Consider the following 26851-nt stretch of genomic DNA (forward strand, 5'->3'; position numbering starts at 1 on the left):
TTATATATCAACTGGCTCCAGAAAGTTAAACAGATTTTAAATTACTTCTATGAAAAAACTCTTTATCCTTACAATAATTATCAGCTGCTGAAGTTGAGTTGTTCTTTTCTGTCTGGATACAGTGCTCTCTGCTGACATCTCTGTTTGTCTTGGGAACTGCACCGAGTAGAAGAGGTTTGCTATGGGGGTTTGCTTCTACTCTGGACAGTTCCAGAGACAGGTGTCATCATCAAAGAGCACTTAGACAGAAAAGAACAACTCAAATTGTGCAGCTCATAAGTACTGAAAGGATTAAGATTTTTTAATAGAAGTAATTTATAAATCTGTTTAACTTTCTGGAGCCAGTTGATATATAAAAAAAAGTATTGTTTTTTTCCTGGATAACCCCTTTAACGATATATCACTGATAACCAGCTGGAGGGTTTCAGGATAGTAAGAAGACATGTGAATGCCCCTTTTGGTGGTCTGATGACCATATTATCACTGAGCACTTCTAATACTACTGTAGATAAATATTAGGAAGTTACTGTTTATGCATCTTAATATGTTATTGTTTGTTTTTAAGGTGACTTGTTGACTTCAGATCTGGCTATCAGATATAGTTCTTATGGAGACAGAAGTGAAGAAGAATATCATGACGCAACCTCTAAATTCACAGGTAATAAAAGCCAATTAGTTTTACTAAGACAAGTCAGTAAAGATTGTGCAATACTATTAAAGTGTCCCAGGCTGTTTGAAGATCTGGAATTGTGTGCTCAGTCTGCACCACCTCTAAGGGTGTTTTAGTTTAAGAATATTTTTTGGTCACAGACTTTAGAAAATTTTGGGCAATGTAGGTCACACCCCCCTTTCCAAGGACATGCCCTTAAAATTGCCTTACATGGTACAAACAAAATTACGTTTGAAAATGTGTTGTGCGCCACTTTTTCACCAAATCTGCAACAGTCTGCACAAAAGAAGTTAGTTTGGAATATTACCACAATCTCCTTTTGATGTTGTAAACATAGAATGCTTAGTATACTAAATATGTAAGATTCCTTTTGGCGCTTACTAGCCTTTCCTAAAACAGTTGTAAAGAGGATTGAAAATAGAGGTGAGTGAACTTTTCAAAAGTTCGGTTGGAAGGGTTCGCTGTACTCTGGCAAAAAGTTCTGATTCTGACTGAACTAGTTTTGTCTAAACCTGTACTTCTCCAGTAGCCTAAATGTTTGTATAACACTGTCTAAGAGCCTAAAAGCAACGTATAACATATAGGAGTGTATCTACGCACTTCTGCACTGTTTTTAAAGGGGTACTCCGCTCCTAGACATATTATCCCTTATCCAAAGGATAGGGGATAAGATGTCTCATTGCAGGGGTCCCACCACTGGGGACCCCCACAATTTCCGTGCTGCACCTAGAATTTGTTTAGAGTGTCGGGTTCAGCGCTGCGCCCAGCTCGTGACGTCACAGCCATGCCCCCTCAATGCAAGTCTATGGGAGGGGGCGTGATGGCTGTCACGCCCCCTCCCATAGACTTGCATTAAGGGGGCGTGGTCGTGAAGTCACGAGTGGGGTGTGACCATGATGTCACGAACCCCTGCTCCGCATCGCCAGTCATCCGGCAGGGAGCAAAGTTCGCTCCGTGCACCGGATGTCTGGGGTGCCGCAGCCGAGATTGCGGGGGTTCCCAGCAGTGGGACAAGCAAGGCTCTGTGCAGGGAGGACAAGCAGGGCTCTGTGCAGTGAGGCTCTGTGACTTCCTATGGGGTCACACATGAGGATGATTGACAAGCCAGGAGCCTGCACAGAGCCCTGCTTTTTCTGTCCTCACTTCCTGTATTTGGACTCCTCACAGACACACACAGATAATAGCTGCAGGGACAGCATTTTTTCACCCATAAATATACACATTTTTTAACCAATGTATATTACAAATATACATATAATTGCATTATCTACATTATATACATTTTTTTTGTTGAAGACAGGTACACTTTCCAATTGAAATTTCCAATTAAAACAGATTTTGCGCTGACAGAACAGATGCAGAACACTCTCTGCGGTGCTTTTTTACTACAAATATTATATATGTGTGGTCCTATCCCGTGTGTGTTGTTCACTACGTAGTGTCCCTCAAAAAGATCTTCACCTAATACTTGCTATCTCTTAAATGGCTGCTGACATATACTGCCTCCTGGGGTTCTATGGAGTCATGTGATCCTTCCTCCTTCCCCTTTCTGCCATGTGGCTGATGTTATTTTAGCAGGTTCTGCTGACCTGAACTGCCCTAAGTTTGAACTCTTGCCAAACCAAACCTCTGACTGGACTTAGGTTCTACGGGTTTGATTTGCTCATCTCTAATTGTTGTTTAGTATAAACTTATAAATTAGTCTTCCCGACAAGAAACCACATAGTTGTTTGGTAACTCGAACCACCATAAACTGCTATGACCTAATGCTGTTCCTCCATATGCAATATTTTTTATGGTGCTATCTATACAGTGCTTTATGGATGCATCAAACCGCAGTGCCTACAGATGTGTCTTATACAACTCCTGGTCCTTCTCTGTCAGTTCTGAACATGTAGTTTTGCCATAGCACATAAAAACACACTTCCATCCTTTCTTACTGGACTGAAACCAATTCCTGATTATATTAAAGGAGTACTCCGGCACGCACTTTTTTCCTTTTATCCCGTCCGGGCTGCAAAATAAAAGAAAACACACTTTCCTTACCTGCCAACGAGCCCCCGGAGCTCCGGTACACTCCGGTACAGGTGTTCGGTCACCGAGCTGTATTCTTCTTACTTACTCTAAGCCCGGCACGTCACATGGAGCTTCAGCCTATCACCAGCCGAGGCTGGACATCGCTGCGGCCGGTGTTAGGCTGAAGCTCCGTGTGACGTGCCGGGCTAACAGGAAGTAAGAAGAATACAGCCCCGGGACCGAACACCTGTACCGGAGCTCCGGGGGCTCGTTGGCAGGTAAGGAAAGTGTGTTTTCTTTTATTTTGCAGCCCGGACGGGATGAAAGGAAAAAAGTGCGCGCCGGAGTACTCCTTTAAAGGAGATGTCTCATGGTGAAAAACTCATCCCCCTATCCGCAGGATAAAGGAATAATTTCTAGATCATTGGGAGTCCGACTGCTGGGCCCCCCGCGATCTCTTGTATGGAGCCCTGGCTCTCCCCAAGAGCGGCATATCACAACCCCTGCATAAAGCGGGGGCCACCACACCCCTCCATATAGCTCTATTGGAGTGCCGGAAATAGCCGAACAGCTCTCCCATAGAGATATATATGGAGGGGGCATGGCGGCCCCCGCTTCATGTGGAGACCGTGATGCACCGCTCCCGGGGAGATCCTGGGCTCCGTACAAGAGATCGCAGGGGGCCCCAGCAGTCGGATCTAAGACCTATCCCCTATTCTGTGGATAGGGGATAAGTTTTACTCCACAAGACTTCTCAGTACGATAGCAAATCTTGGGATAAGCCCTATATTTAGTTTCTAAACCTTACTGTTTATCTGCTGGATGTCAATTCTAAAAAAATAAAAATAAAAAAAATATCTAGTGATTTTTTGGACCTCCAGAGGGAATATACTGTATATGATTATGCTAAAAACTGTCCAGGCATGCAGGGAGTTATAGTTTTGCAACAGCTGGAGCCACACTGGTTGGGAAACACAGCTCTAGTGTGTATAAACGCCTATCTGACACATTTATTTACAGTTCAAGAGTAATCCAGTCTGTCATAATAGTGTAATAACGGTATACAGCTCATGTTCCCTTTAATATGTTTTGCTGTAGGCAATGTTCATGATATTCACCCTCAAAAAATGCAGTGACATCAGTCCTGCCATTTAAGAATATTAAAATGAAAATTAACATTTATCATGCTCAGCAGTGCAGGTGGATTTTCTTGACCAAAATAATAAGATCTATTCATTAAAATTTCTAGTGCTTTATGTTCTGTGCCATGTGAAATTAGTGTGCGAACTCTGCCGTTTCCTTTGAAGTGATCGCTCTCTGATACTCTTATGTTCTATTAGCGGTAAGATGAAAGGAAGCTTCTGGCAGCATGTGCGTAAATATAATCTGTCCATCTTAGAAGAAAATGGATTCTCGGAAATATACCGCCTTACAACATAAAGATTCCAGAGCCTATAATGTGAAACTTTTTATGTGCAAAAACTGGCACTGTTTAAAGATCTAAAGTCTCCCTATTTGCCGCTTCTTTTGAAGTTTACTGTTCAGACAATGGAAATATTATTAATAATGAAAAAAATCTAAAAAGAAAAATTCTATTTAATTCTGCTTTGAAAGGATATTGGAACAAATAATTCAAAAATTCTAAAAATTACGAACCAAATTTCCCTATGATGCTTTTATTCCAATAATTGTTCATTATCTGGAACATAGATCAGCATCTACCACAGGTTTGCTGGGAAGACATTTATATTTCAACTAAATTTTATTTGTTTAATTTGCAGATTTACGAACCATTATCTCCGATATTAACACTCGTGGCCCATCACGTATCCCTAGTGCTTTCAATGACAGTGCCCTCAGCTTACCCCAGTTTGTTCAGCTGATCGAAACGTTTGTGGGAGAAGATGCTCCATTGGCAGCTGTAGAGGAGCTCACATCCTTTATACTGAGGGAATATGTGGAGACGGAAGAGGAGAGACTTGGTTTGTTGGCTAAAGTACGGTACTTTTTGTTCAGTTTCCATGTTCCCATATATTTTTATTTATGCCATTTATGCTACTGAACCTCCACCAACTTCTACACTCAACTTATTGAATTTCAAGGGAAACAGCATTAAAGGGGTACTCCGCTGCTCAGCGTTTGGTACAAACTGTTTCGAACGTTGGAGCCGGTGTGAGGTGGTTTTTTGCGCCCCCGTAGATCCATGCGTCCGCTCCTCCCCCAGCTCTACGAACATTTCCGAAGCTAGAACTGGGGGAGGGCAGAGCAAGGGGAGAGAGAAGGTCCATGCCCCCTCCCTCAGCAGTGCTCCCAATGAGCTCTATGTGTAAAGGGGGACATACTGCACGGGCTAAATGTTCCCCTTTAGCCTGTACAGTATGTCCCCCTTTAGCCCGTGCAGTATGTCCCCCTTTAGCCCGTGCAATATGTCCCCCTTTACACATAGAGCTCATTGGGAGCACTGCTCTATGTCCTCAGGGAGGAGAGATGAGGGAGGGAACTGCCGTGGAGATTTACGTCCTCAGGGAGGGGGCGTGCCATAGAGATCTGTGTCCAGCCGAGCAGCCGAGCTCAGAGAGGGGAGATGATGGAGGGGCGTTGACCTTCTCTCTCCCCTTGCTCTGCCCTCCCCCAGTTCTAGCTTCGGAAATGTTCGGAGAGCTGGGGGAGGAGCAGACGCGTGGATCTACGGGGCGCAAAAAACCACCTCACACCGGGAGCTTGTGACGTCATTGCCCCACCCCCTCATGAGGTCACACCCCGTCCCCTCAATGCAAGTCTATGGGAGGGGGCGTGGCGGATGCCACGCCCCCTCCCGTGGACTTGCATTGAGGGGGCGGGGCGTGATGTCATGAAGGGCAGGGTTATGACGTCAAGAACTCTCGGCGCCGGCTCCAGTGTTCGGAACAGTTTGTTCCAAACGCTGAGTAGCGGAGTACCCCTTTAAGGTCTAAAAAGGTGTAAGGCTATGTTCGCACTGCGAAAGTCCGCACAGAAAATTTCCGTGCGGACATTCCCCCCGACAGCTGAGTGCCAGCATAACATGCCAGTGCTAGGACCACTCAGAAATGCGCCCTCTCATAGACGGCAACGCATTTCCCTGCAGAATCGGCGCAAAGAATAGAGATGTCTATTCTTTCTGCGGACTCTGGAATTGGGATTTCCGCGACAGAAACATCTGCAGGGAATCTGCGGAAATTGTGCCGTGTGCATGGTTTGGCAGAAACCCATTGAAAACAATGGAACTCTGCTGCAGTGGAATGTCCATGCGGAATTCTTCTGTGGAATTCCACATGAAAATTCCATGCTGTGTACATGGCCTAAGCCATAAATATCAAGAAAGCGTCTAGCTAAAAGAAAAAAATAAGGAAATATTAAAAAAATCTTCTTTTGCACAATTGTTGGTCTTTGTCGATACGGTTGTACTGATACGTGCATTGCTTTCTTCTACACTTGATTTTGCCAATACAAATAAGTAAAAAAAATATAACATTTTTTTTTTTTACATAATGAACGTGAATGAAATATATTTTTTTTTACTCAAATGTAAAACAATATTCATACAATAGATGATGAATGCATTCATCTATGAATATTATATGAATGGAAATTATTTTTCTACCGTTGAATTTTTTTTGTTATTTACGTGTCACAAAGTGTAATCTGGTTTCTCAAGGCTTCTGATTAACTGTAATATTCTTCTTACTTCCACTACATCCCAAAGGTGCGACGTGACGCTCTTCTTGCACGGCAGAAGCTTGTACTACAGGCTCTCTTTGAGAAATGGGACAACGATGGTTCAGGATTCCTGGAGCTTGAGGAGGTAGAAGGAGTCTTGGCTAAATATAAAGAAGGGATGGAATCTGAAGCGGCGGCTAAAGGTGAGATATCACGTATAATATTTTTACAGATACAAATTTGTTACCTCAAATCAAGGTTCAGGTGATAATTCTTCTAAATACAGTAATAGAGTCATAAAACAAAAATTGTAGGCAATGTGTTAGGTAAAATCTCCGCAATTTGCTGTCAGAGTCAGGCCGTGAGACAGGAGCAAGGACCCACTATGTGACTATTTGGTTTACTTAAAGCGTTCCTGTCAATTCAGGTGACTTTTCAGGATAAGCTGTCCTGTCTGTGTACATGAGGAGCAGAACTATTTCTGCCCATTATATAACTTGTATATGGCATTTTTTTTGCTAATTTTTGCTCTGCAAGATTTATCTCTAATTTGCAGTTCTCACAGAGCTGGTGGCTGGAGCTCCACCTCCTCCTCCATAGACTTGTATTGTTTGTCTTGCAGAAACAGGAAAAAAAAAGCTATCTGACTTCAGAGAAGCAAATTTGAGCAGCGGGGAGAAGGGGGGGTTGGGGGGAGGGGGGGGGGGTTGATACAAGGATAAAGAAGCATTTTTGTCTAACAAGATATATCATTCATTTCTTATATTTGCTTGATATATGCAAATGTTTGTGCATCTCTTGGTTAGTTAGATTAGGTGGTTAGGTTGCGTCCCTGGAATAGTCTGCAATAGCAGAGGCTGATGGCAGAAGTCATACCAGAACTGCAGCCAGCACAGCAGGATCCTGTTATCAAGATCTCATTAATTTTAAAGTGGGGCTGCACAAAAAAAAGTAACATGCAACTTCTATTTTCCGTGTGGTACCACTTTTCCCATTAAAGGGGTACTCCGGCGCTTAGACATCTTATCCCCTATGCAAAGGATAGGGGATAAGATGCCTGATCGCGGGGGTCCCGCCGCTGGGGACCCCCGTGATCTTGCACGCCGCACCCTGTTAGAATCAGTCCCCGGAACGTGTTCGCTCTGGGTCTGATTACTGTCGATCACGGGATGGAGCATTGTGGCGTCACGCTCCGCCCCCGTGTGACGTCACGCTCTGCCCCCTCAATGCAAGCCTATGGGAGGGGGCGTGACAGCCCCGTGATTGACAGTAATCAGACCCGGAGCAAACACACTCCGGAGACTGATTCTAACGGGGTGCTGCAAGCAAGATCTCGGGGGTCCCCAGCGGCGGGACCCCCGCGATCAGGCATCTTATCCCCTATCCTTTGGATAGGGGATAAGATGTCTAAGCGCCGGAGTACCCCTTTAATATCAATGGGAGCATTTTTTGAGGTAAAACAGTGGTTTCATTCACATGACATTTAAGCCCTGAACATAATATTTAATCTGTGGGATTAAAAAACATGGTTGACCTAATTTTTGGGTCTCTTTTTCATAGGATGACAACATGTAGTCTCATGTAGGGCTTAACCCCTTAAGGACACATGACGTACTGGAACACCATGTGTCCGCTCCCGATCTATAACGCGCGCGACATAGCGGGTCTAACAACGGCCGGGACCCGTGGCTAATAGCGCGCGGCATTGATCGCGCTGCCGCGTGCTATTAACCCTTTAGACGCGGCGTTCAAAGTTGAACGCCGCGTCTAAAGTGAAACTGAAACCATGCCGGTTAGCTCAGTGGGCTGTTCGGGATAGCCGCAGCGAAATCGCGGCATCCCGAACAGCTTACAGGACAGCAGGAGGGTCCCTACCTGCCTCCTCGCTGTCCGATCGCCGAATGACTGGTCAGTGCCTGAGATCCAGGCATGAGCAGTCAAGCGGCAGAATCATCGATCACTGGTTTCTTATGAGAAACCAGTGATCAATGTGAAAGATCAGTGTGTGCAGTGTTATAGGTCCCTATGGGACCTATAACACTGCAAAAAAAAAGTGAAAAAAAAGTGAATAAATATCATTTAACCCCTTCCCTATTAAAAGTTTGAATCACCCCCCTTTTCCCATAAAACAAAAACACAGTGTAAATAAAAATAAACAGATATGGTATCGCCGCATGCGGAAATGTCCGAATTATAAAAATATATTGTTAACTTAACCGCACGGTCAATGGCATGCGCGCAAAAAAATTCAAAAGTCCAAAATAGTGCATCTTTGGTCACTTTTTATATCACGAAAAAATTAATAAAAAGCAATCAATAAGTCCTATCAATGCAAAAATGGTACCGTTAAAAACTTCAGATAACGGCGCAAAAAATTTGCCCTCATACTGCCCCATACATGGAAAAAAAAAAAGTTATAGGGGTCAGAAATGACAATTTTAAACGTATAAATTTTCCTGCATAAAGTTATGATTTTTTCCAGAAGTACGACAAAATCAAACCTATATAAGTAGGGTATCATTTTAACCGTATGGACCTAGAGAATAAATATCAGGTGTCATTTTTACCGAAAAATGTACTACGTAGAAACGGAAGCCCCCAAAAGTTACAAAACTGCGTTTTTTTCTCAATTTTGTCTCACAATGATTTTTTTTCTGTTTCACCGTAGATTTTTGGGCACAATGACTGATGGCATTACAAAGTAGAATTGGTGGCGCAAAAAATAAGCCATCATATGGATTTTTAGGTGCAAAATTTTAAGAGTTATGATTTTTTAAAGGCAAGGAGGAAAAAATGAAAAAACCCGGTCCTTAAGGGGTTAAAGGGGTACTGCAGTAGAATTTTTTTTTTTTATCCAGAAAGTTAAACAGATTTGTAAATTAAATCTTAATGATTCCTGTACTTATCAGCTGCTTTATGCTCCAGAGGAAGTGGAGTTCTTTTCAGTCTGACCACAGTGCTCTTTGCTGACACCTCTGTAGGTATCAGGAACTATACAGAGTAGAAGCAAATCCCCATAGCAAACCTATCCTGCTCCAAACTGTTCCTGACACAAACAGAGGTGTCAGCAGAGAGCACTGTGGTCAGACTGAAAAGAACTACACAACTCCCTGTGAAGCATACAGCAGCTGATAAGTACTGGAAGTTTCAAGATTTTTTTAATAGAAGTAATTTACAAATCTGTTTAACTTTCTGCCAGAGTACCTCTTCAAAACGTGTAATCAATCAAACCTAAGTATAGTTTTACACTTAGCGTTTTATGTGGTTTTTTTCTTTTCTTTTCCAAAAACACTGTATCTAGATTTGGGAAAATGCAGCATGCTGTATCTCCCATAAACTTGCTGGGCCCTGACTAACTATTCTGATTCCAACAGTCTAGTGTCGGCTTTTGGGGAATAATTTTGACGCATGTTTTAGTGCACCAACGTGTTAGCAAATTGTGACACTTTACAATTAGAAACCTGAACAACTCCACAAATTGCATTAAATGAGTGTGCCCATGGGATTTTCTCAAAGCCCTAATTTATTATTGAAATCTACACAATAATGCCCTTTTTTTTCACCAACATTGGTGGTTGGAAAAATCCACCAGAATTGTGTAGGTAAGGAATAGAACTGTTTATTGGCTAGTTAAAACCGTGTCGTAATGTAATGTGCCCCTTTTTATTGATAAGCCACAATTTTCCTGAGATGTACACCAAATTTGTAAATCCGGTTAAAAAACATAGTTGCGTAAAATCCAAATAGGGATAAAACCTACAGCAATAGTAAAAGTGGGCATAATGTGTTTTTGTGGAATTTTTCACAGTACAAGCTATGTGCTGCAAAGAGGAATCTATTAATCAAATTATCTATATATTACAAAATTTATGTGGCAGAAAAAGGCAGAAAAAATGACATATAAAGCACATTACATAAAATAACAAAAACAGACTGGTTTGGGCAGACAGTGGCCCAAAGGCCAGTTTTACATTTACATTTTAAGGACACATATTTGCAGTGCATCCCGGCCTAACTGTGGGTTTAATGGCCCATATTGACAGCATCATAGAACTTTATGATGCTGTTAGTTCAAATTATTAACCTGTAATTCAGCCTGGGTACACAGCTGGGGAAAATATGCACCTATAATATACTCATGATAAACTGGCTAAAGGCAGAATCAGGAAACAAAGTACTATCAGTACCAAAGTAGGAAAGAAACACCTCCACACAAGAGAATGTCCATATACTAAATTCTAATAAGTGGGACACAGAAATAAATGAATATCTGATGCATTTTCGTTATGAAGACATCATAAGACTAAGACTAAGCCCAAGCGTATTTTACTAAATATATAAAATGACTAAAATAGAGAATTCTTCTTTGCATGGCTGTAAGGCTGGGTTCACATATAGTTGTCCAGCATAGTTTCACTCCGGCTTACACCGGATGGAAACTGATGCTAGAACTGATCCCATTCATTTGAAAGGGACAGTTCATAATCATCCAGCGTCCCAATTTTGACACCGGATGGTTGGACAAGCCAGACAGCACCAGTCAGAGGAACGCTGCTTGTTGCGTTTCCCTCTCCGGTGCCAGCAATAATGGACGCCGGATGCCATACAACTGATGCACGTTGTCATCAGTTGCAGCATCAGTTGCATCAAGATTTAGGCCTATTAGTTCCCCTATGCCCAATGCCAGACATATGTGAACCCAGCCTAATACCAACCAGACATCCAAGATAATAGTTCACTAGGTAACATAAAGCTACAGAAGCTCAGCTTTTTTTCTGCACTATTATTTCCAAGGATATCATTCTTTTATTGCTTTTAGGCAGGTAATTGACCAGTTATGGATATACATGTAATGTCTGTCTTGGTTTATGTTCAGACACGGCCATTGGATTTAGGTTGTGGCTGAACAGTTTGATGTTCCCTGGTTAGGAAATAGTTAAAGCTTTTAGCCTTTCACCCAATGGCAGTGCGGGTGTGTCTATATATGTCCAGCTCAATCTAGGTTCTGAGCTGGTGATTGACCTGTTACTACTATGATGTCTGTTTGTGCATAAATGCTCTTATGAAGTTGTGCAATACTCTTTGTCTGTTTGTGCTATAATTCTACTATTTCTGCCTTAGCATGTATTTTGCATTTATCTTTGATATGATCTGGGTTTTTTAGCTATGGTTAAATAGCATGCTCATTGAAGTTTTTAGTCTGTTGCATTTGCCGGTTTTAGGATGTATGACTGTTCTGTATCAGTTTTCTTAGTTTTTGTAACAAGATATCCCTGTGACCTTTTAATGGGACTCTGGGGAATTGAGATTTAGTACAAGATATCTCCATGCTCCATGGTGGACATTGGGAGATTGATTTCTAGTATCAAGACATTCTTGTGTTTTCTGGAGGTTTTCGGGGGTATTGAGTTTTTATTCCTGTTTGTTCCTTGAGTCTATGCTGACTCATCCGTTTCCCAGTCTTGCGTTCTGGACCTAATCTGTTTGTTAGTTATCTGTATCCAGTGTGAACAGTGTTCTATATTTATATCCTGTTTGGTTGATCTGATCTTTGTCCTTTGTACTTGTATCTGTTTGTGAACAGTGTCCTATGTTCTTGATCAGTTTTAGGCAGTTGCCAGTGTCGTCCCATCATCAAGTAGAAGGGGGTGTATACGGCGGAACAGTGAATGGTATTGTTGTAAATCTCCAGCTACTCAGGTAGCAACCGGGGCCACTCCTCTTGTCATGACACAGAGGCTGTTCACAGCATATGAATGAAGACTTGGTTGATCCGCTCACAGAGCCCATTTTCTTGAGGGTGATAGGCTGTGGTTCGGAGTTTCTTGCAGTCGTAGAATTGACATAGTTCTTGGGAGAGTTGGGCCTCAAAGGCCATTCCACGGTCAGTTAAGACAGATTCAGGACATCCAAGGGTTTACACCAACTTAGAGTAGAACATCTGGGCCATCGTCTTGGCTGTGAGATCTTTGACGGATACAACGACAACCCACTTGGAGAAATGATCCACCATGGTGAGAGCATAGGTATACCCGGACCGGGTAGGAGACAACTTTACATGGCCTAAGGCGACCAACTGGTTGGGTCTGTCACTCTGGATGGAGTGGAGGGGTGCTCTTGTGTCCTTGCGCACATTCTTGATGATGTTACAGACAGGACATTCACTGCACCATTTCTCAATGTCACTCCGTATTTCAATCCAGTAGAATCTTCACCGTACAGTAGCTTCGGTCATGTGGACTCCAAACTGTCCCCACTGATCATGATATGCATTGAGGACCATCGCTATGTCTCTTCGGGGAACCAGAATCTGATTAAGTCGATCACCAGAGACCGGATCCAAAGAATTTTGGTACAACAGTCCTTTGCGCACAAACAGTCGCTTCCTCTGTCGCCACAGACGTTTCAACTTGTAGTCACGATGGGCCTGGAGCAGACGAGTTGGTATCTTTTTCACCAGAAGGTAGTCCAACACATCCCCCATAACTCGACTTTCATCTTGGAGAGTCTTCCACGTATACAGGTCTTCTGTAACCTTTTCAGGCCTGGGTTCACAGTCAATGTGAGCGGTCACAACATCCTGGTTCACAAACCGTTGGTAAAATGGGGGCATCTCCACGTCTTCCCACACGTCTTCAACAGGTGGTTCTTCGCCAGGGGTTATCCGAGACAGTATATCGGCATTGAAGTTCGACTTGCCGCTTCTGTACTTGATGGTGCAGCTGTAATTAGCTAACCTTTAAACCCATCGCTGTTCTAGGGCACCCAACTTGGCAGTGTTCAGATTCGCCAGAGGATTATTATCAATGTAGACAGTAAATGGCGTGGCAACTAAATAATCTTAGATTTTTTCTATCACGGCCCATACCAGGGCGAGAAGTTCAATTAGAATGAACTGTAAGTTGGCATTGTTCTTCTCTGCTCCTCGCAGGTTACGACTGGCGTAGGCAATCACTCTCTCTTGTTCATCTTGAACTTGGGACAGGAAAGCTCCCAGACCTTCAAAGCACGAATACACGATTACATCGTCCAGGTACAACAAGACACTTTGGAAATTCACATGTCCCAGACACCTTTCCATTAGACGCTGGAACATAGCGGGGGCATTACATAGCCCAAACAGCATTCTTTTAAACTCGGACGACTCCATGGGTGTCACGAAAGCGGTCTTCTCCTGATCTTCCGTGGCCATGGGCACTTTCCAGTACCCGCTGGCGGAGAAGAAAGCAGCAGACCAGAGGGCAGTAAGCGACTCCTCAATTCTTGGCAAAGGATAAGGGTCCTTATGTGTAACATTGTTTAGTTTCCTGTAGTCGACACAGAAGCGGATAGTTCCATATTTCTTCTTGACCAGGACGAGTGGCGCCGCCCAGGGGCTCTTTCTTGCATCATGTCCACCTCCTTCATGTCAGCCAGCATCTTCTTGACAGTTTGATACATGGCTGGTGCGACTGGACAGTGTCTCTCCTTGATCGCATATCGCTGTCGCCTGTGAGGATACAGTGCTGGATCATTGAAGTTTTTCTGAAGTCTGTGGGGTGTTTGCTAAAAGCTTCATGATACCTTTTGGCAACTTCATTGACCTGGCCCTGTGGGGTAGTGTTGTCCCCAACCTGGGGCTGTGCCCACCAGGGCTCTGGGGGATTAGTACTGGATCCACCGGTAACTTGAGCCACACACTGTCGGGCCACTAGACGCTCTGTCACGATGTCCTTCAACTCAAGGAGGTACAACTGGGCCACTGGAGTGTACTTGGGTAAAACGGTAGCAGAATCAGTCAGGTTCACTAACCGTATGGGGACTCTTCCATTTGAGACAGTGACAAGGCTCCTCGCAGTTCGGACTAAAGGATGATCTTCTAACTGCATGGGTTTTAGCAGGGCCTGATAATCCCGATTCTTGACTCTGGGACGTGCAAGGCACCATATGATGGTGTCAGTGTTGGGTTGTAAGGTCACCGACCTGATATCTTGAACTTGTACTCTCCAGATCTCGCCTTGCTTGTTGGTAAACTTTTGTTCTGCTTGTAGAATCTCAGTAAAACAATTCCTCATGATGTTCATCCCCAATATCAATTCAGCAGACCCCTTATCTGTCACATTAGTTACAATCACTCCCTGCCCTTTAAGTACATATTCACCCAATTGAATGGTTGGCTCCCAGTATCCATGTCTGGGGACTGGTTGCCCATTACCGGCAACTACTCTGAAATTAACATCCTCTGGCTCACACAATAGACTAGCATCCCAATGTTGATAGAAAACACATTTAGATATGGTAGACACTTGTGACCCTGTATCTATTAACGCCTCTAAAGGTACACCTTCTACAATAACTGTTACAAGGGGGCAGGAGGCGACATAAGGTGAGAGTCCTGATTTAGGTCGTTCTGGGGTTGGACCTTGTGACTGTTTTCCTGAGGGACTGTCCTCGACCTCAGGGTGAATCCGTTTAAATCCGTTTAAATCCCGGCCAGGCCGGTTACAATAGGTGCAAAAAGGTCTCTGAGTCCCTGAATATCTATTGAGTGGTGGATTACGGTAACTGGGATTGTGGAGAACAGGAGCAGGGTAATAACATACAGGGATAGCTACACTACTGTGGTAGATGTAACAGTGACATTGGCTAACTCTCAACACTGATGTTAAAATTGAGACATTAGCCAGTATATCCTTATATGAAGGACATACCTGAGCCCGCACACCAACGCCAAGGTTTCTCAAGTGGCACGGGACCTAGCACTAACCTACCTGTGCCTGATAAGCAAAACCAGGTGCCAATGGGCAATTACGGCAGCATTAGGTCCGACTCACAGCTTGCTCCCAGTTACCTCCAGTGTGAACTGGGCACACATACAATGGGAGGAGGGAGGAAGCTATAAGCCCCACCTGAGTATGTATGCCGGCCTCACAGGTGAACCTGAATGCAGCCTAGAGTGGAAATAAAGGTGCGTAAAATGTGGAGTTTTTACATTTCCAAGTATAAGACTTAAATAACGAAAAAGAGAGATGTTCTCAACTGGCAGGTAGGAGATGCTCAACCCCACATGCGGTTGTGCATATATACTGGGGGAGCAGATCCTACCCTTGTAGTCTGTTGCTAAGGGTGATCCGCAGCATAAAAATGCATATGGTGGGAGATGCCTGCAACAGACTACAAGTGCCACATTAACATCCTACACCAGATAAACGGTGCAGATGTGTAACAATTAGAATAATAACATACAGGGATAGGTACACTACTGTGGTAGATGTAACAGGGACATTAGCTAACCCTCAACACTGATGTTAAAATTGAGACATTAGCCAGTATATCCTTATATGAAATACATACCTGAGCCCGCACACCAACGCCAAGGTTTCTCAAGTGGCACGGGACCTAGCACTAACCTACCTGTGCCTGATAAGCAAAACCAGGGGCCAGTGGGCAATTACGGCAGCATTAGGTCCGACTCACAGTTACCTCCAGTGTGAACTGGGCACACATACAATGGGAGGAGGGAGGCAAGCTATAAGCCCCATCCAAGTGGCTGAGTATGTATGCCAGATGTATGCTGGCTACAGCATATGCTCTCAAGGTCTCACCTGGCTTTTGTCACCTTTTATACATCCGGAGAGGTACCTCTGATGGAGAATGTGACTCAAATAAATGGTACGGAACAGTCCTTCAAAGATCTGTTCCACCGTCGCTTTCTCAGAAGCTGGCCAGGTGCGGACTTCCTCTAGTGCTGGTCCCTGAAGTTGTCCCATTAGCAGTCTCACTTGTTGGTTAGGAGGGAAAGAGTAAAAGACAAACAAGCTCTGAATCCACTCTTTGAAATCCCTCAGGGTGAAGGGTTGTCCATTGTAGGTGGGAAGGACAGGGTTCCCCATGAATACCGGTGCTGTTGCTGGAACACCAGGGTGGTTGCCCAAGAGAGTTGATGAGGTGCTGCAGCAGCTCCGGTTTGGATGATGGGGTAACAACAGCAGACACTCCCCCTCTGTTTGCAGGTAACCGGTGACAGAAGACTTAAATCAACTGGTGCTAGAAAGTTAACCCGATAACGACCATGGACGAGTATAGACGTCCAGGTTGGCGGGCGTTCCCGCACCTGGACGTCTATACTCGTCCATTCTTCTCATGGGTGCTGCCCAGTGCACCCACAAAATCGCGGCAGGGACTCAGCTGTATCACACAGCCGGGACCCTGCTGCACTGCCAGGACCGAAGTAAACTTTGGTCCCGGCAGTTTTAACCCTTACAGCCGCGGTCGGAAGTGACCGCGGGCTGTAAGTGTTATGACAGAGGGAGCTCCCTCTGTCTCCTCTGCAGCACCCTGCATCGCAATCGCGGGGTGCTGTCTGTAATACGCGGCTGGCCGGGGCCTGCCGCACTGCCGGGAGTGAAGTTCACTTCACTCCCGACAGTTTAACCCTTACAGCCGCGGTCAGAAGTGACCGCGCGCTGTAAGGAGTTCTGACAGAGGGAGGGGGCTCCCTCTGTCTCCTCTGCAGCACCCCGCATCGCGATCGCGGGGTGTTGTGTGTAATACACGGCTGGCCGGGGCCTGCCGCACTGCCGGGAGTGAAGTTCACTTCACTTCCGACAGTTTAACCCTTACAGCCGCGGTCAGAAGTGACCGCGCGCTGTAAGGAGTTCTGACAGAGGGAGGGGGCTCCCTCTGTCTATTCTGCAGCAACCGGGAGCATCGCGGGGTGCTGCTGCATACCTGGGCAGCCGGGGGTCCTACAAAGACCCCCAGGTCTGCCCTGGGTATTGCCTGCTAGTGAAATATGCTACCTGCTAGTGAAAACTGGCAGGCAGCATATAACTGCAATGCTTTGGAATACTAAGTATTCCAAAGCATTAAAAAGTGTAAAAATAAATAAATAAATAAAATAAAAGTGTAAAAATAAATAAAAATGTAATAAAAATGTAATAAAAAAATATATATAAAATGTATAAAAAAAATATAAAAAATACATTTATTAAATTAATCTAATAAAAAAAAAAAGCATAATGTGTAGGATCGCGTTGGCGGACATCCGCAGCATGTAATATGCTGCAGATGTCCGCCACGTGATCCTACACATTATGCAGCAGTCACGGTAATGAGCTCCCTGCTGCGGCTGGGTAGCTTTGTGCGTCCACTCATAGCGGCGAATTTTCCGCTAGCAGTCATGAGCGGACACACTAAGCTACCCAGCCGCAGCAGTGATGGATATATTCGCCATGAGCGGGTGCTTATTCCCACAACATGGCGGATATATCCATCAGGAGCCTTAACTGTCACAGACAGACGCGTTATACTGCCAGCCGACCAAGGACCAATCAGAGAGGTCCCTGGTCCAGCCAATAACTTGTAGGGGTGCGGTATATAAATGGGGTCACTTGTGGGGGTGGGGGTACTGTTCTGCCCTGAAAGCCAAATGGCGCTCCTCTCCTTCTGAGTCCTACCACGCGGCCAAGGAACCATATATGGCCAAAGCGGGGTATTTCCGAACATGGGACAAGCAGCTAAATAAAATATAGGGTGCATTTCTTTCAATATCAGAAGTGATGTACAAAAAATATGCCCCCCAAATGATGCATTTGTGAAAAATTGCAATTTTCGAATTTTTAACACTGACTTTGTAATAATTCCTGCCAAAAAACTATGGTGTTAAAATACTCACTGTACCCCCTAGCGAATACCTTGAGGGGTCTAGTTTTTAAAATGGGGTACCTTTTAATTTCTGCAAACCTTGCATAGCACATAAAAAAAGATGTACTTTTCAAATTTTCAACATTTTCAAAATTTCAAGTTAAATTGTTAGGCTTCTAACTAATTTAAACTGTTAATTAAAAACTAAAAAATGACATCAAAATAAAGTAGACATCTGAAAGTATAAGTTTCATAAACTATTTGGTCAGTATGTATAAATATATGCAACCAATTAGTGTTAAAATAGCAAAAAATCGTAATTTTTTGTAAAAATTTCATGATTTTTTGCATTGTAAAAAAAAACTACAAATGATATTGGCTTACTTTTACTATGTACATGAAGGACGACTTGTGACAAAAAAACAATGTCAGAATTATCGTGATTGGCAAAACGTTACCAGAGTTATTCTCTAATAAAGACAGACATCCCCGATTTGAAAAAACAGGCCTGGTCTTTCAGGGGCGTACAGGTTTATTTGCATTGGTCCTTAAGGGGTTAAACAGATTTGTAAATTACTTCTATTTAAAAATATTAATCCTTCCAGTACTTATCAGCTGCTGTATGCTGATACCTCTGTCACTGTCAGGAACTGTCCATAGCAAACCTATCCTACTCTGGACAGTTCCTAAAATCGACACAGGTGTCAGGAGAGAGCACTGTGGTCAGACAGAAAGGAAATTCAAAAGGAAAAGAACTTCCTGTGGAGCATACAGAAGCTCATAAGTACGGGAAGGATTAAGATTTTTAAATAGAAGTAATTTTCAAATCTGTTTAACTTTCTGGCATCAGTTGATTTAAAAAAAACAAATGTTTTCCAGTGGAATACCCCTTTAAATAGCCAGACTTTCGGACAACACCGGGATACTGATGACAAACTGTGGCATCGGAGTCTCTATTCTGATGATCAGTGATGCTTGTTGAACTTGCAGTGCAGCGCTGACTTGGTGAGCAGTAGCCGGGGATAAGTGCAACAGCCGGAACTTCCAAGATGGCTGCACCCAGGTCACTTCCCCTGTGCAGCACAGGGCGGTCCTTTTGGTTCCTCCTCGCTGGATTGAAGAGACAGCACCACTAGGGACTGACGTGGGCGGAGCTGTGACTGCTTGCGCGCGTGCGGGAATCGCTGGGCCAGATTAACCCTCTCAGGTACAGGTTTACACAGGACTGCACAATTCTTTTACTGTTCACAATGGCAGATAGAAGACATTTCTTCACCTCCCCCTCTATTTCACAAGCGCTTCGCAATAGACAGATTTCACTGACAGTCTTGTACATTTTCTGGCGCAATTTTTGTCGCACAAGTGCATTTTACTCTGCAATACTGGACACAATTCAGACCGGGGGGCGGGGGGGGGGGGGGGGGGGCTACTTTTTGCATAAGGAGCACCACCGTATCCTGTTTGTGATGCCAAAAGTTGTGGCGAGGGTGTGATGAGGGCAGGTGTTATTACCCTAGGGGCAGGTTGCATTAACCCCTTGTATTCGTGACTCCATGGCATGATTAACCTCTGCACCACCCGAGGTATGGCCGCTGGATTCTGGGCTAGGCATGGGGCAAATAATGATTCCAGGTTACGGGACAATGGCAGCTTTGGAGACTTTCGGGCTCGCTGGGACTTGTAGTGGACTTGGACAGAATGCTGCAGACCCACGCTCAATTTAGACAGACTTGACTAGGACTGACTAGACTTCAACCCTTGTGTAGCTTACCAGGCTTTGATGTTCACCTGTGGAGCACTTGGTGGTAGAAGCGTGGCTGCGTGACTATGCCTTGGGTCTCCTCAGAACACCAGACACTCTTTCAGGTCTTGACTTCACTGCACTCAGTACTGAACTGACTAACTAGCTTCTCCCTGGGTTTATAAGGAAGTGTTTTTGGAGGGGTCCTATAGGTCACCCACAAGTCATCTGGTCACAGACACCTTCCCTGTTTACATGACTTAGCAACAACTTTCAAAGGTATATAACATTATAAAGACAATCTCATATAACATAAGGCATTTATTAACCATTTATGATACACAGATTAAGGGTGGGGGGGGGGCCTCAGGGGAGACTGCAATAGAGTCCGCCACACAGGACAGTAAGGGTACAGGGGTACATCTCCTGTACTAGATCACCACATATGTTTAGAGAGTACCTTTCTTCAAAAAATGTTTTGATATGTTAAAGGTTATTCAATTTTAATCTACTTTCTTGCTTTATTTTATGTCTTTTTTCAGTTTGAAATGTGGCCTATAGGGTTCTCCCTAGGAGTTCCTGGCTGTAAGTGTTTTTATTGATTTCGGACTCACACCGGCCTGGCAGTGGGTCCAAAATCGCAGAACGCTGGCTGAGCACGTGACCAGCTCAGCGCAGCTCCCTGCCTGTCAATCAGACTGGCCGGAGCATTGTGCGCACACGCATACCCCACAGGGCTCTGTACACTAAGCAGGGCTCTGTACACTGAGGACAAGCAGGGCTCTGTACACTGAGAACAAGCGGTGCTTTGTGCATTGAGGACAAGCAGGGCTCTGTACAGTGAGGACAAGCAGGGCTCTGTGCAGTAAGGACAAGCAGGGCTCTGCAAATGTGGGCTCCACTCGCACCCCCTTCCCCCGGCAAAGTGAGGGTGGAAGCAGTCCCCCCAGCAGGCTTCAGTGACATAGCGTCTGCTGGGGCACGCCCACATCCTCCTGCCGGCAGCTCACACTATGTGAGCAAGAAGAGAGGTAAGATACAGAGCTTTTTAAAGCTCTTGAACATTTTATAAGGGCAAGGGGGGGGGGGGGGCGGTTGGAGTAGTTAGGGAACATAGCCTGAGTTAGTTTAGAAAAGTTTATTTAGTGACAGGTACTCTTTATTCATTTTTTCTTTTTAGGAAAGGAAAGCCTAAGTTCTTCACAGTCTCGGCGTGGATCAAAAAAGTTGTCAGCAACTGAATTTACCAGGTACATCCTTGGTATGGTCCATCAGCTTCCAGGTCCAGAAGAAGAAGTATACGAGAATATGGTGGAATTTCTAACCACCAGTGTGGAGCGGACTCAGGCTGAGAAACTACGAGGGGCTTCTCGCAGGAAGTGGCTTCAGCACATTCAGTCTGTGGCTGAAACCAGTGGTGGAAGATTTGAGCCGGTGTACAAAGCTGTATTTCAGGCCCTATATAAGGCACGTCTAGATCAGCATGGTGTCAGGATGCACTAAGCATTTGCAAATATAAATATCTAAATCTTTATTCTCTGCATACTTTCAGGATGCCGAGGCTCATGGAAATAACAAGAAGATTAGTGCCAATATCGCCCTTCTAGAGCAAAGCTCAAGGAGGGAGAGGTGGAATGAAGTTCTACGTTATGTCGCATGTACTTCTGAAGATGCTAAATATGTATTAAACAAGACACTGACCAGAAACATGAAGGGTGTGAGGTAAGGAAGTCGCCATATGTGAAGTAATCTGTCATATTGAACCTAAATAGCCATTTAGATGAATAGAACCTATGTTAACCATTATCTTTTGTATGTTGTGTGGCTTACCAATTCTTATTATAGTCATATACAATACTAATTTGTATTGCCAGTACACTTTTATTACACACACATATATATATATATATATATATATATATATATGTCTATCTATTCATCTATCTATATATATGTAACAGGGTTTTGGGGGTGTCCTGTATCTCTGGGGTCCCTTACCCTTAGGGTTGCCACCTTTCCCTCAGAAAAATACCGGTCATGGGTGTGGCTATGTGGGGGTGGAGCTACAAAAGGGGAGGGGCCAGATTGCACAGGGGCTGAGGGATCAGGGGTTTAAGAAACGGCACGGGGGATGGGAGGGGGGTTTAAGAAATGGCATAGGGAATTGGAGGGATACAATATATATGCGGGGGGAATTTTCCTATATCGCACAAAAAATGTACATTTAGAGAATACCTACCAAAACCCTATTTATGCCAGCGGCGGCGGTAGTGGCGGTGCGCGACAGCAACGCTGGCTCTCTCTGATGACGAGTGACGTCCCCCTGCGCAACGTCAGATAAACAGGCTAATCAGACAGTATCACACATGACAGGATTAGATACACAGGCTCAGCAGATAGTATCGCACATGACAGGATTAGATACACAGGCTCATCAGGCAGTATCACACATGACAGGATTAGATACACAGGCTCATATCTCACATGACAGATGTGGATATACAGGCTCAGCAGACAGTATCACACATGACAGGATTAGATACACAGGCTCAGCAGACAGTATCGCACATGACAGGATTAGATACACAGGCTCATCAGGCAGTATCACACATGACAGGATTAGATACACAGGCTCATATCTCACATGACAGATGTGGATATACAGGCTCAGCAGACAGTATCACACATGACAGGATTAGATACACAGGCTCAGCAGACAGTATCCCACATGACAGGATTAGATACACAGGCTCAGCAGATAGTATCCCACATGACAGATTTGGATATACAGGCTCAGCAGACAGTATCACACATGACAGGATTAGCTACACAGGCTCAGCTCACAGTATCACACATGACAGGATTAGATACACAGGCTCAGCAGACAGTATCCCACATGACAGGATTAGCTACACAGGCTCAGCTCACAGTATCACACATGACAGGATTAGATACACAGGCTCAGCAGACAGTATCCCACATGACAGGATTAGATACACAGGCTCAGCTCACAGTATCACACATGACAGGATTAGATACACAGGCTCAGCAGACAGTATCGCACATGACAGGATTAGATACACAGGCTCATATCCCACATGACAGATTTGGATATACAGGCTCAGCAGACAGTATCACACATGACAGGATTAGATACAGAGCGGAGCAGATAGTTTCACACATTAAAACATTAAATCAGTGTTTCCCAACCAGGGTGCCTCCAGCTATTGCAAAACTACAACTCCCAGCATGCCCGGACAGCCAAAGGCTGTCTGGGCATGCTGGGAGTAATAGTTTTGCAACAGCTGGAGGCACCTTGGTTGGGAAACACAGCATTAAATACACAATTTTGCAGAGAGGTCTCACCAGTCTCTTGTCTTCACTTTCTCCTTTCCCCGGGCGGCTCCAGGTTAAGGAATGTCCGGGGTTGAGGAGGAATGGGGGGGGCAATTATTTATCCCATGGGGCCACATGAGAAACTAAAAATATTGTGGAGGGCCGGGTAGTTTTTCCCCAGATTAGGCAGCATAGTTGTCCCCCAGATCAGGCAGCATAGTTGTCCCCCAGATTAGGAGCACAGATGTCCCCCAGATTAGGCAGCATAGTTGTCCCCCAGATCAGGCAGCATAGTTGTCCCCCAAATTAGGAGCATAGTTGTCCCCCAGATCAGGCAGCATAATTGTCCCCCAGATCAGGCAGCATAGTTGTCCCCCAGATCAGGCAGCATAGTTGTCCCCCAAATTAGGAGCATAGTTGTCCCCCAGATCAGGCAGCATAATTGTCCCCCAGATCAGGCAGCATAGTTGTCCCCCAGATCAGGCAGCATAGTTGTCCCCCAAATAAGGAGCATAGTTGTCCCCCAGATCAGGCAGCATAATTGTCCCCCAGATCAGGCAGCATAGTTGTCCCCCAGATCAGGCAGAATAGTTGTCCCCCAGATCAGGCAGCATAGTTGTCCCCCAAATTAGGAGCATAGTTGTCCCCCAAATTAGGAGCATAGTTGTCCCCGAGATTAGGCAGCATAATTGTCCCCCAGATAAAGCAGCATAGTTGTCCCCCAGATTAGGAGCATAGTTGTCCCCCAGATTAGGCAGCATAGTTGTCCCCCAGATTAGGCAGCATAGTTGTCCCCCAGGTTAGGAGCATAGTTGTCCCCCAGATTAGGAGAGCATAGTTGTCCCCCAGATTAGGAGCATAGTTGTCCCCCAGATTAGGCAGCATAGATGTAACCCAGATTAGGCAGCATAGATGTAACCCAGATTAGGCAGCATAGATGTAACCCAGATTAGGCAGCATATTGTCCCCCAGATTAGGAGCACAGTTGTCCCCCAGATTAGGAGCACAGTTGTCCCCCAGATTAGGAGCACAGTTGTCCCCCAGATTAGGCAGCATAGTTGTCCCCCAGATTAGGAGCACAGTTGTCCCCCAGATTAGGAGCACAGTTGTCCCCCAGATTAGGAGCATAGTTGTCCCCCAGATTAGGAGCATAGTTGTCCCCCAGATTAGGCAGTTTACCCCCCCCCCCCCCCCACACACACACACACACACACACACACACATAAACACAGACATATATACAGACACACAGAGACACATGCACAGACACATGTAAACACAGACACTCACCCGCCCTGCGCACCAGAGGGAGACAGGATACACAGCCTCTCCTCTCCCCTCCCTGCTCTGCCTATGGAGGGTTGTAAAACTGCACGGGGCAGAGAGAAGGAGGGGGAGGGGGAGAGAGGAGACAGGAGGTCACGCCCCCTCCCCAGCACTGTACAATCTCTTCCTGTCATCGCACGGAGCTCTCCCTGTCACAGGCTGCTGGTGTCAGACCTGGGCATTGTACGGCCGGTCATGAAAGCAGTGCTCTTCTGGGGATGCTGCTCCGTCCGCCCCTGTCAGTGAATGAATAATACCGGCCATTGCATGGCCGGTATTTTTCATCCAAATTTACCGGCACAGCCCGGAATGTAGATGAAAATACCGGCTATGCCGGTAAAATACCGGCAGGGTGGCAACCCTACTTACCCTTGATACCTCTCTGCACTTGGCAGGCTGATCCTGAGACTTCACTTTCTGGGAGCTGGGGTACATGTCTGCAGGGTAGGGCTGAATGAATGAAAGAATGAGGAAAATGAACAACCATGCACAACATAACACCATATAGAAGAGTATAATACAGAGTCAAACAAGGCAATGTGAATATAGGTCCTCTTTACCCACCCACACCACACCTGCGGCCCACCCTGATCTTCACCCTAACTGCTGTTGGTGCACATAGAAGAGATAGGGTCCATACAAAGTCCTGTTCCGCAGTGTCCCTGGGATTAGGCTGAACTCTGTGACTGTCCACAAGGCCTTTAATCTGTGTATGACTAAGAGTGTTGTGGGGCAGAGAAGATTCAGGCTTACCCTTACACTGCCTGTAACCAAGGCATTCCAGCTGTAGTTTCTCCTACTGCTCACAGAAGCTGTAGTGTAATCAGTTCTGAATCTCTCCAATTCACCAGCAGGTCTCTCTCAGCTGCTGCAGCACTCTTGGGCAGGATCTCTGCTTGGCTTACTCTGAGAATCTCCCAAAATGGCTGCAACCATGTGGTTACAATACTTCACCTCCCAGCTTTAGTTATTGCTCAGTTCAATTGTTGGTGCAGTGTTATCTACTGGACACTTCAGGTAATGCAGGGTAATGCAATATTATTCCCAGTGGTTACATATATATTGTTTTCTAGATAATTCCTGTATATTTTAGAAATGTTATTTCTGATATATGCTTACATATGCTACATATAATATTCAGCTTTGCAGCAGTGGACAGTGGGACACCACAACATGTGCCTCGTGTACAGTATCATGGTAATATTCAGTTCTGGAATACAGATCGGACTGAAGAAGAGAGAACGGGTTCGCTCATTGTACTACCACTAATGGAGAAGCAGCAGCTGATATTTGGTACCCTCAGCATCGACACGCTGAGAGAAATCCGAGATAGAAATATATTCCTTACACATGAAATCAGCTTTTATCAGGTATGTACAAAATATCATAATTCCTCTGCCTTGAATAATGGTTAAGCCATGACTGTTTTGATGCCAGGTAAGTTATTTTACACAATAAAAAAAAAAACACTTAAAGGCTGAGGCCACCTTAACAATCATTGCAATTGTGGGCCGCTACTACTGTTTATCCAAAATTAGAAAAAATCATGCTTACCAATAGTTTTAATAAAAATATCCTATAATTTAATTTCTACAGATCCTTTTGTGTGTCATATGTGTCTATGGTAACTACAATTAAACCCTGTGTAGTCTGATCCTGCAGCCATACTCTCCTACTTCTATCTACATTTAATGGAGTACTGCCATACTGCCCTACCTCTATCTACATTTAAAGGGATACTTCACTGGCCAGCGTTCAGAAGTAAATGCTCCAAACGCAGGTTTTACGCTGTTTTTACTTCCAAACGCTGGCCAGTGGAATACCCCTTTAAAGGAGTATCCAAAGTATAGGGGAGAAGTGTCTGATCGCAGCGGGTCCCAGCGGTTGGACTCCCTGCGATCTTATGAACAGCACTCTGGCTCTCCAGGTATGAAATGGCAGCCAACAAGTCCCCTCCATGTATCTCTATGGGAGAGCTGAAGATACCCAAACATTGTATCTCTGGCTCTGCTATAGAGATACAATGAAGGGGTGTGTTGGCTGCTGCTTTGTGAGGGGGTTGACATGCTCTGTTCCTGGGGGCAGCCAGGGCACCATGCAGGAGATCAGACACAGTCCTTTGACAAGGGGATACGTTTTACAGCACCACAGTACTCCTTTAACAAGTAGGGAACAGGTGAAATGGAGTTTGACTGCACAGTGTTTTTATTTATTGCCTTAAAGGGGTATTCCAGGCCAAAACTTGTTTTTATATATCAACTGGCTCCGGAAAGTTAAACAGATTTGTATATTACTTCTATTAAAAAATCTTAATTCTTCCAATAGTTATTAGCTTCTGAAGTTGAGTTGCTGTTTTCTGTCTAACTGCTTTCTGATGACTCACGTCCCAGGAGCTATGCAGTTCCTATGGGGATATTCTCCCATCATGCACAGCTCCCGGAACGTGACATCATCATTGA

General features: G+C 44.8%; 1 protein-coding gene across 3 annotated transcripts in view; it reads left to right on the plus strand.

Annotated features, from left to right (window-relative positions):
• The window catches only part of EFCAB5 (EF-hand calcium binding domain 5), a 129721-nt gene that overhangs the window by 87520 nt on the left and 15350 nt on the right, over positions 1-26851 (plus strand). For all 3 annotated transcript variants that reach the window (XM_056558990.1, XM_056558988.1, XM_056558989.1), the window contains 6 exons: positions 566-658; positions 4468-4682; positions 6411-6567; positions 20911-21197; positions 21283-21452; positions 25534-25762. In XM_056558990.1, the coding sequence (XP_056414965.1) occupies positions 566-658; positions 4468-4682; positions 6411-6567; positions 20911-21197; positions 21283-21452; positions 25534-25762 (1151 nt within the window). The remainder of the gene's footprint in view (positions 1-565; positions 659-4467; positions 4683-6410; positions 6568-20910; positions 21198-21282; positions 21453-25533; positions 25763-26851) is intronic.

This window comes from Hyla sarda, chromosome 2, assembly GCF_029499605.1.
Source record: "Hyla sarda isolate aHylSar1 chromosome 2, aHylSar1.hap1, whole genome shotgun sequence".
NCBI classification, from domain to species: domain Eukaryota; kingdom Metazoa; phylum Chordata; class Amphibia; order Anura; family Hylidae; genus Hyla; species Hyla sarda.